The 12,108-nt window shown below is 34.3% G+C and overlaps 1 protein-coding gene across 2 annotated transcripts in view; it reads right to left on the bottom strand.

Moving 5' to 3' along the window:
* Positions 1-12,108, bottom strand: part of TMPRSS3 (transmembrane serine protease 3) — a 191,226-nt gene that overhangs the window by 30,629 nt on the left and 148,489 nt on the right. For both annotated transcript variants that reach the window (XM_073670843.1, XM_073670844.1), the window contains one exon: positions 11,217-11,359. In XM_073670843.1, coding sequence (XP_073526944.1) covers positions 11,217-11,359 — 143 coding nt within the window. The remainder of the gene's footprint in view (positions 1-11,216; positions 11,360-12,108) is intronic.

The raw sequence follows: 12,108 nt of genomic DNA, 5'->3' as shown, positions 1-12,108 counted from the left end.
GTTTTGGAAGATGAGATTCTTAAAGCTCAGGAGAATGCCCCATCTAACACTCCTCATGGGAGGTTGTTTGTGCCTGGGACCTTTAGGAGAGATTTGTTTGTTGAGTGTCACGAATCTCGGTTGGCAGGTCATCCCGGAATCTCTGAGACCAAGAGACTGGTGGGTCGCAGTTTTTGGTGGCCTGGATGGCAGAAGGAAGTCATTAAGTGGGTGCGCCAATGTACTATATGTGCTAGATCTAAGTCCTCACATACTCCTGCTGCGGGGTTGCTTTGTCCTTTGGAGGTCCCCAGTGCTCCTTGGACACATTTGGCTATGGACTTTATAACTGACCTTCCCCCCTCTGAGGGTTTTACTGTCATCTGGGTGGTCGTGGACCGTTTTAGCAAGATGTGTCACTTGGTTCCCTTCGTCAAACTGCCCTGCGCTAAAACTCTCGCTAAGGCCTTTGTCAAGGAAATTGTCAGACTTCATGGCATTCCTACTGACATTGTTTCTGATAGGGGTCCTCAGTTCGTGGCTCGTTTTTGGCGTGCCTTTTGTGACAGGTTGGGAATTCATTTGTCGTTTTCGTCCGGATATCATCCTGAATCTAATGGCCAGACAGAAAGGAAAAACCAGGATGTTGAGCAGTTCTTGCGTTGTTTTGTGGCAGACAATCAAGAGGGGTGGTCTGAGTTTCTGCCACTTGCCGAATTTGCTCTGAACAATCATACATCTTCTTCTGCTGGTTGTTCGCCTTTTTTTTGTTGTTCTGGGAGACATCCGTCGTTTGGGTCGTTCTCCAAGTTGGGATCTGCCGTGCCTGAGGAGGAGAATTTTTCCGGTGATTTGGAAAGAGTTTGGACGGATGTGCGTGGTAATCTTCAGGAGGCCAACAGAAAATCTAAAGACTACTTTGATAGGAAACGACAGGAGGTTTTGTTCGCTGTTGGTGACATGGTTTGGTTGTCCTCTAGGAATCTGCGGTTGAGGATTCCTTCTAAGAAATTGGGTCCCAAGTTTGTAGGGCCCTTTAAGGTGCTTCAGGTTGTCAACCAATCTGCTGTTAGGTTGGAGGTTCCTACCTCCTGGAGAATTAATCCGGTCTTTCATGTCTCTCTGTTAAAAAAAGCTGTTGTGTCGGATGGTGACGCCTCTGCCTCTGTTCCTCCGGTGGTGGAGGACGGGGAATATGAAATTTCTCGCATCCTTGACTCTAGACGGTATAGAGGTAGTTTGCAGTATCTTGTGGCCTGGAAAGGTTTCGGACCCGAGGATAACTCTTGGGTGAGGTCAGATGATGTTTCCGCGTCCAGACTTATCAGAGCGTTTCACAGGAGATTTCCTGATAAGCCTGGTCCTAGGGGATCCGGAGGATCCTCTTAGAAGGGGGGGTACTGTTAGAACCTTGCTGTTAGGTTTTTTTTCCTTTGCTGGTCACATGACCTTGTTGGCCTATTTAATCCTGCTCCGCCCTTCTGGCTTTGCTGGACTTCATTGTATATCTACTTTCTAGCTAGCCTGTGCTCTGTATCTAACTCTGTTAGTTTGCTTGGTCTACGGACCTCTATGTTCTATCTATTTTGTTTGTTCGTCTGTCTGCTACTATTTCTGTTAGGAGGTGTCCCATATTCCTCCCAGTCCTTAGTACTTGTAGGGATTCCCTCCCCAAATCTATAGGTCTCCGTACAGACTAGATTAGGACTTTAGCAGGTCTGATCGCAGGATCAGGTTCCCTGTTACATCGTAGGGATTCAGCTGAGTCTTATAGTAGGGACAGATCTCCTCTCTTTCCTTAGCTTTTGTAGCAGAACATAACAGTAGTAATATTCTTGTACATAGGGGCAGTATTATAGTAGTTATATTCTTGTACATTGGAGCAGTATTATAGTAGTTATATTCTTGTACATAGTGGCAGTATTATAGTAGTATATAGGTGGCAGCATTATAGTAGTTATATTCTTATACATAGAGGACAGTATTATAGTAGTTATATTCCTGTACATAGTAGCACTCTTTTAGTAGTTATATTCTTGTACCTAGGGGGCAATATTATAGTAGTTATATTGTTGCACATAGGGGCAGTATTATAGTAGTATATAGGGGGCAGTATTATATTAGTTATATTCTTGTACATAGGAGCAGTATTATAGTAGTTATATTCTTGTACATAGGGGCAGTATTATAGTAGTTATATTCTTGTACATAGGAGCAGTATTATAGTAGTTATAGTCTTGTATATAATAGCAGTATTATAGTAGTTATATTCTTGTACATAGGAGACAGTATTATAGTAGTTATATTCTTGTACATAGGGGCAGTATTATAGTAGTTATATTCTTGTACATAGGAGCAGTATTATAGTAGTTATATTCTTATATATAGGGGCAGTATTATAGTAGTTATATTCTTGTACCTAGGGAGCAGTATTATAGTAGTTATATTCTTGTACATAGGGGGCAGTATTATAGTAGTTATATTCCTGTACATAGGGGACAGTATTATAGTAGTTATATCCTTGTATATAGGAGGAGTATTATAGTAGTTATATTCTTGTTCATAGGGGCAGTATGATAGTAGTTATTTTCTTGTACATAGGGGCAGTATTATAGTAGTTATATTCTTGTACCTAGGAGGCAGTATTATAGTAGTTATATTCTTGCACATAGGGGCAGTATTATAGTAGTATATAGGTGGCAGCATTATAGTAGTTATATTCTTATACAAAGAGGACAGTATTATAGTAGTTATATTCCTGTACATAGGAGCACTATTTTAGTAGTTATATTCTTGTACATAGGGGGCAGTATTATAGTAGTTATATTCTTGTATATAGGGGCAGTATTATAGTAGTTATATTCTTGTACATAGGAGCAGTAATATAGCAGTTATATTCTTGTATATAGGGGCAGTATTATAGTAGTTATATTCTTCTATAGGAGCAGTATTATAGTAGTTAAATTCTTGTACATAGCAGAAGTATTATAGTAGTTATATTCTTGTACATAGGGGGCAGTATTATAGTAGTTATATTCTTGTACATAGGGGGCAGTATTATAGTAGTTATATCCTTGTATATAGGAGCAGTATTATAGTAGTTATATTCTTGTACATAGGGGCAGTATTATAGTAGTTATATTCTTGTACATAGGGGCAGTATTATAGTAGTTATATCCTTGTATATAGGAGCAGTATTATAGTAGTTATATTCTTTTACATAGGGGCAGTATTATAGTAGTTATATTCTTGTATATAGGAGCAGTATTATAGTAGTTATATTCTTGTACATAGGGGCAGTATTATAGTAGTTATATTCTTGTACCTAGGGGGCAGTATTATAGTAGTTATATTCTTGCACATAGGGGCAGTATTATAAAAGTATATAGGGGGCAGTATTATATTAGTTATATTCTTGTACATAGGAGCAGTATTATAGTAGTTATATTCTTGTATATAATAGCAGTATTATAGTACTTAAATTCTTGTACATAGGAGACAGTATTATATTAGTTATATTCTTGTACATAGGGGCAGTATTACAGTAGTTATATTCTTGTACATAGGAGCAGTATTATAGTAGTTATATTCTTGTATATAATAGCAGTATTATAGTAGTTAAATTCTTGTACATAGGAGACAGTATTATATTAGTTATATTCTTGTACATAGGGGCAGTATTACAGTAGTTATATTCTTGTACATAGGAGCAGTATTATAGTAGTTATATTCTTGTACATAGGGGCAGTTTTATAGTAGTTATATTCTTGTGCATAGTGGCAGTATTATAGCAGTTATATCCTTGTACATTGGGGGCAGTATTATAATAGTTATATCCTTGTACTGTACATAGGAGCAGTATTATAGCAGTTATATTCTTGTACATAGGGGGCAGTATTATAGTAGTTATATTCTTGTACAAAGGGGGCAATATTATAGTAGTTATATTCTTGTACATAGCAGCAGTATTATAGTAGTTATATTCTTCTACATAGAAGGCAGTATTATAGTTGTTATATCCTTGCACATAGGAGCAGCATTATAGCAGTTATATTCTTGTACATAGGGGGCAGTATTATAGTAGTTATATTCTTGGACATAGGGGGCAGTATTATAGTAGTTATATTCTTGTACATAAGGGGCAGTATTCTAGAAGTTATATTCTTGTATATTGCGGGCAGTATTATAGTAGTTATATTCTTGTACATAGGAGCAGTATTATAGTAGATATATTCTTGTGCATAGAAGCAGTATTATAGTAGTTATATTCTTGCGCATAGGAGCAGTATTATAGTAGTTTTATTCTTGTACATAGGAGCAGTATTATATTAGTTATATTCTTGTACATAGGAACAGTATTATGATAGTTATATTCTTGTACATAGGGGCAGTATTATAGTAGTTATATTCTTGTACATAGGGGCAGTATTATAGTAGTTATATTCTTGTACATAGGAGCAGTATTATAATAGTTATATTCTTGTACATAGGAGCAGTATTATAATAGTTATATTCTTGTACACAGGGTAGTAGTTATATTCTTGTACATAGGGAGCAGTATTATAGTAGTTATATTATTGAACATAGGAGAAGTATTATAGTAGTTATATTCTTGTACATAGGGGGCAGTATTATAGTAGTTATATTCTTGTACATAGGGGGCAGTATTATATTAGATATATTCTTGCACATAGGAGCAGTATTATAGTAGTTATATTCTTGTACATAGGAGCAGTATTATAGTAGTTATATTCTTGTACATATGGGGCAGTATTATATTAGTTATATTCTTGTACATAGGTGCAGTATTATAGTAGTTATATTCTTGTACATAGGGGCAGTATTATAGTAGTTATATTCTTGTACATAGGAGCAGTATTATAGTAGTTATATTCTTGTATATAATAGCAGTATTATAGTAGTTATATTCTTGTACATAGGGGCAGTATTATAGTAGTTATATTCTTGTACCTAGGGGGCAGTATTATAGTAGTTATATTCTTGTACATAGGAGCAGTATTATAGTAGTTATATTCTTGTACATAGGAGACAGTATTATAGTAGTTATATTCTTGTACAGAGGGGCAGTATTATAGTAGTTATATTCTTGTACATAGGAGCTGTATTATAGTAGTTATATTCTTGTACATAGGGAGCAGTATTATAGTAGTTATATTCTTGTACATAGGGGGCAGAATTATAGTAGTTATATTCTTGTACATAGGGGGCAGTATTATATTAGTTATATTCTTGTACATAGGAGCAGTATTATAGTAGTTATATTCTTGTACATAGGGGCAGTATTATAGTAGTTATATTCTTGCACATAGGAGCAGTATTATAGTAGTTATATTCTTGTATATAATAGCAGCATTATAGTAGTTATATTCTTGTAAATAGGAAACAGTATTATAGTCGTTATATTCTTGTCCATAGGGGCAGTATTATAGTAGTTATATTCTTGTACATAGGAGCAGTATTATAGTAGTTATATTCTTGTACATAGGGGCAGTATTATAGTAGTTATATTCTTGTACATAGGGAGCAGTATTATAGTAGTTATATTCTTGTACATAGGGGGCAGTATTATAGTAGTTATATTCCTGTACATAGGGGGCAGTATTATAGTAGTTATATGCTTGAATATAGGAGGAGTATTATAGTAGTTATATTCTTGTACATAGGGCCAGTATTATAGTAGTTATATTCTTGTACATTGGAGCAGTATTATAGTAGTTATATTCTTGTACATAGGGGCAGTATTATAGTAGTATATAGGTGGCAGCATTATAGTAGTTATATTCTTATACATAGAGGACAGTATTATAGTAGTTATATTCCTGTACATAGGAGCACTATTTTAGTAGTTATATTCTTGTACATAGGGGCCAGTATTATAGTAGTTATATTCTTGTACATAGGGGGCAGTATTATAGTAGTTATATTCCTGTATATAGGGGCAGTATTATAGTAGTTATATTCTTGTACATAGGAGCAGTACTATAGCAGTTATATTCTTGTATAAAGGGGCAGTATTATAGTAGTTATATTCTTCTATAGGAGCAGTATTATAGTAGTTATATTCTTGTACATAGGAGCAGTATTATAGTAGTTATATTCTTGTACATAGGGGGCAGTATTATAGTAGTTATATTCTTGTACATAGCGGGCAGTATTATAGTAGTTATATCCTTGTATATAGGAGCAGTATTATAGTAGTTATATTCTTCTACATAGAAGGCAGTATTATAGTTGTTATATCCTTGCACATAGGAGCAGCATTATAGCAGTTATATTCTTGTACATAGGGGGCAGTATTATAGTAGTTATATTCTTGGACATAGGGGGCAGTATTATAGTAGTTATATTCTTGTACATAAGGGGCAGTATTGTAGAAGTTATATTCTTGTATATTGCGGGCAGTATTATAGTAGTTATATTCTTGTACATAGGAGCAGTATTATAGTAGATATATTCTTGTGCATAGAATCAGTATTATAGTAGTTATATTCTTGCGCATAGGAGCAGTATTATAGTAGTTATATTCTTGTACATAGGAGCAGTATTATATTAGTTATATTCTTGTACATAGGAACAGTATTATGATAGTTATATTCTTGTACATAGGGGCAGTATTATAGTAGTTATATTCTTGTACATAGGGGCAGTATTATAGTAGTTATATTCTTGTACATAGGAGCAGTATTATAATAGTTATATTCTTGTACATAGGAGCAGTATTATAATAGTTATATTCTTGTACACAGGCTAGTATTATAGTAGTTATATTCTTGTACATAGGGAGCAGTATTATAGTAGTTATATTATTGAACATAGGAGCAGTATTATAGTAGATATATTCTTGTACATAGGGGGCAGTATTATAGTAGTTATATTCTTGTACATAGGGGGCAGTATTATATTAGATATATTCTTGCACATAGGAGCAGTATTATAGTAGTTATATTCTTGTACATAGGAGCAGTATTATAGTAGTTATATTCTTGTACATATGGGGCAGTATTATATTAGTTATATTCTTGTACATAGGTGCAGTATTATAGTAGTTATATTCTTGTACATATTGGCAGTATTATAGTAGTTATATTCTTGTACATAGGAGCAGTATTATAGTAGTTACATTCTTGTATATAATAGCAGTATTATAGTAGTTATATTCTTGTACATAAGAGACAGTATTATAGTAGTTATATTCTTGTACATAGGGGCAGTATTATAGTAGTTATATTCTTGTACATAGGAGCTGTATTATAGTAGTTATATTCTTGTACATAGGGAGCAGTATTATAGTAGTTATATTCTTGAACATAGGAGCAGTATTATAGTAGTTATATTCTTGTACATAGGGGGCAGAATTATAGTAGTTATATTCTTGTACATAGGGGGCAGTATTATATTAGTTATATTCTTGCACATAGGAGCAGTATTATAGTAGTTATATTCTTGTGCATAGGTGCAGTATTATAGTAGTTATATTCTTGTACATAGGGGGCAGTATTATATTAGTTATATTCTTGTACATAGGAGCAGTATTATAGTAGTTATATTCTTGTACATAGGGGCAGTATTATAGTAGTTATATTCTTGCACATAGGAGCAGTATTATAGTAGTTATATTTTTGTATATAATAGCAGCATTATAGTAGTTATATTCTTGTACATATGGGGCAGTATTATATTAGTTATATTCTTGTACATAGGTGCAGTATTATAGTAGTTATATTCTTGTACATATTGGCAGTATTATAGTAGTTATATTCTTGTACATAGGAGCAGTATTATAGTAGTTACATTCTTGTATATAATAGCAGTATTATAGTAGTTATATTCTTGTACATAAGAGACAGTATTATAGTAGTTATATTCTTGTACATAGGGGCAGTATTATAGTAGTTATATTCTTGTACATAGGAGCTGTATTATAGTAGTTATATTCTTGTACATAGGGAGCAGTATTATAGTAGTTATATTCTTGAACATAGGAGCAGTATTATAGTAGTTATATTCTTGTACATAGGGGGCAGAATTATAGTAGTTATATTCTTGTACATAGGGGGCAGTATTATATTAGTTATATTCTTGCACATAGGAGCAGTATTATAGTAGTTATATTCTTGTGCATAGGTGCAGTATTATAGTAGTTATATTCTTGTACATAGGGGGCAGTATTATATTAGTTATATTCTTGTACATAGGAGCAGTATTATAGTAGTTATATTCTTGTACATAGGGGCAGTATTATAGTAGTTATATTCTTGCACATAGGAGCAGTATTATAGTAGTTATATTCTTGTATATAATAGCAGCATTATAGTAGTTATATTCTTGTAAATAGGAAACAGTATTATAGTAGTTATATTCTTGTACATAGGGGCAGTATTATAGTAGTTATATTCTTGTACATAGGAGCAGTATTATAGTAGTTATATTCTTGTACATAGGGGCAGTATTATAGTAGTTATATTCTTGTACATAGGGGCAGTATTATAGTAGTTATATTCTTGTACATAGGGGCAGTATTATAGTAGTATATAGGTGGCAGCATTATAGTAGTTATATTCTTATACATAGAGGACAGTATTATAGTAGTTATATTCCTGTACATAGGAGCACTATTTTAGTAGTTATATTCTTGTACATAGGGGCCAGTATTATAGTAGTTATGTTCTTGTACATAGGGGGCAGTATTATAGTAGCTATATTCCTGTATATAGGGGCAGTATTATAGTAGTTATATTCTTGTACATAGGAGCAGTACTATAGCAGTTATATTCTTGTATATAGGGGCAGTATTATAGTAGTTATATTCTTCTATAGGAGCAGTATTATAGTAGTTATATTCTTGTACATAGGAGCAGTATTATAGTAGTTATATTCTTGTACATAGCGGCAGTATTATAGTAGTTATATTCTTGCACATAGGAGCAGTATTATAGTAGTTATATTCTTGTACATAGGGGCAGTATTATAGTAGTTATATTCTTGTACCTAGGGGGCAGTATTATAGTAGTTATATTCTTGCACATAGGGGCAGTATTATAGTAGTATATAGGGGGCAGTATTATATTAGTTATATTCTTGTACATAGGAGCAGTATTATAGCAGTTATATTCTTGTATATAGGGGCAGTATTATAGTAGTTATATTCTTCTATAGGAGCAGTATTATAGTAGTTATATTCTTGTACATAGGAGCAGTATTATAGTAGTTATATTCTTGTACATAGGAGCAGTATTATAGTAGTTATATTCTTGTATATAATAGCAGTATTATATTAGTTATATTCTTGTACATAGGAGACAGTATTATAGTAGTTATATTCTTGTACTTAGGGGGCAGTATTATAGTAGTTATATTCTTGTACTTAGGGGGCAGTATTATAGTAGTTATATTCTTGTACTTAGGGGGCAGTATTATAGTAGTTATATCCTTGTATATAGAATTAGTATTATAGTAGTTATATTCTTGTACATAGGGGCAGTATTATAGTAGTTATATTCTTGTAAATAGGAGCAGTATTATAGTAGTTATATTCTTGTACCTAGGGGGCAGTATTATAGTAGTTATATACTTGCACATAGGGGTAGTATTATAGTAGTATATAGGGGGCAATATTATATTAGTTATATTCTTGTACATAGGAGCAGTATTATAGTAGTTATATTCTTGTACATAGGGGCAGTATTATAGTAGTTATATTCTTGTACATAGGAGCAGTATTATAGTAGTTATATTCTTGTATATAATAGCAGTATTATAGTAGTTATATTCTTGTACATAGGAGACAGTATTATAGTAGTTATATTCTTGTACATAGGGGCAGTATTATAGTAGTTATATTCTTGTACATAGGAGCAGTATTATAGTAGTTATATTCTTGTACATAGGGGTAGTATTATAGTAGTTATATTCTTGTACCTAGGGAGCAGTATTATAGTAGTTATATTCTTGTACATAGGGGGCTGTATTATAGTATTTATATTCCTGTATATAGCGGGCAGTATTATAGTAGTTATATCCTTGTATATAGGAGGAGTATTATAGTAGTTATATTCTTGTACATAGGGGCAGTATTATAGTAGTTATATTCTTGTACCTAGGGGGCAGTATTATAGTAGTTATATTCTTGCACATAGGGGCAGTATTATAGTAGTATATAGGTGGCAGCATTATAGTAGTTATATTCTTATACATAGAGGACAGTATTATAGTAGTTATATTCCTGTACATAGGAGCACTATTTTAGTAGTTATATTCTTGCACATAGGGGGCAGTATTATAGTAGTTTTATTCTTGTACATAATGGGCAGTATTATAGTAGTTATATTCTTGTATATAGGGGCAGTATTATAGTAGTTATATTCTTGTACATAGGAGCAGCATTATAGCAGTTATATTCTTGTATATAGGGGCACTATTACAGTAGTTATATTCTTGTACATTGGAGCAGTATTATAGTAGTTATATTCTTGTACATTTGAGCAGTATTATAGTAGTTATATTCTTGTACATAGGAGCAGTATTATAGTAGTTATATTCTTGTACATAGGAGCAGTATTATAGTAGTTATATTCTTGTACATAGGATAGTATTATAGTAGCTATATTCTTGTACATAGGGGGCAGTATTATAGTAGTTATATTCTTGTACATAGGGGGCAGTATTATAGTCGTTATATCCTTGTATATAGGAGCAGTATTATAGTAGTTATATTCTTGTACATAGGGGCGGTATTATAGTAGTTATATTCTTGTACATAGGAGCAGTATTATAGTAGTTATATTCTTGTACATAGGGGCAGTATTATAGTAGTTATATTCTTGTACCTAGGGGGCAGTATTATAGTAGTTATATTCTTGCACATAGGGGCAGTATTATAGTAGTATATAGGTGGCAGTATTATAGTAGTTATATTCTTATACATAGAGGACAGTATTATAGTAGTTATATTCCTGTACATAGGGACAGTATTATGCTAGTTATAGTTTTCACATAGGTAGCAGTAATATGATAGTTCAATACTTGTACATTTTGGAGAAAACAATTATGAGAGATCATGATTCCAGTTGTGAAATATAAGCTCTGTGACTAATTGATGACAATGTCCCGCGCCCAGTGTGTGATGCAATTCTGATAAGTAGGGAGGATCTGGTTATTTTCTTTATCTGATTTTTTGCAATTCTTTTATATCTAATTAATAAAGGCTCCTGCTGTACCTGACAGGTATCTACTCCACCTTCCAGGAAGCCGGCGCAGAGCATGGATGGCTTTATGACTCCACCATAAATGTACTTTGTATTACAGACTCTGTTTGATATGAGAGGAACTCCAGCATAGTCCATTGTCTGCGATGTGTCCCCTGTAAAATAATGTAAAGATAAATGATCATGGATAAAATTATGCACTGTTATGGGGGATCTGGGGATGATGCACTGTTATGGGGGATCTGGGGATGATGCACTGTTATGGGGGATCTGTGGATGATGCACTGTTATGGGGGATCTGTGGATGACGCTCTGTTATGGGGGATCTGTGGATGACGCTCTGTTATAGGGGATCTGTGGATGACGCAGTATTATGGGGGATCGGTGGATGACGCGCTGTTATGGGGGATCTGTGGATGATGCGCTGTTATGGGGGATCTGTGGATGATGCGCTGTTATGGGGGATCTGTGGATGACGCGCTGTTATGGGGGATCTGTGGATGACGCGCTGTTATGGGGGATCTGTGGATGACGCGCTGTTATAGGGGGTCTGTGGATGACGCGCTGTTATGGGGGATCTGTGGATGACACACTGTTATGGGGGATCTGTGGATGACGCGCTGTTATGGGGGATCTGTGGATGACGCGCTGTTATGGGGGATCTGTGGATGACGCTCTATTATGGGGGATCTGTGAATGACGCTCTGTTATGGGGGATCTGTGGATGACGCTCTATTATGGGGGATCTGTGGATGATGCGCTGTTATGAGGGATCTGTGGATGGCGCGCTGTTATGGGGGGGATCTCTGGATGACGTGCTGTTATGGGGGATCTGTGGATGATGCGCTGTTATGAGGGATCTGTGGATGGCGCGCTGTTATGGGGGGATCTCTGGATGACGCGC

This window comes from Phyllobates terribilis, unplaced genomic scaffold (assembly GCF_046119375.1).
Source record: "Phyllobates terribilis strain yellow unplaced genomic scaffold, ASM4611937v1 Scaffold_2__4_contigs__length_985480577, whole genome shotgun sequence".
In the NCBI taxonomy this organism is placed as follows: Eukaryota; Metazoa; Chordata; class Amphibia; order Anura; family Dendrobatidae; genus Phyllobates; species Phyllobates terribilis.
Note: the sequence above shows the minus strand (reverse complement) of the source record. Positions and strands in the feature narration are given on the sequence as shown.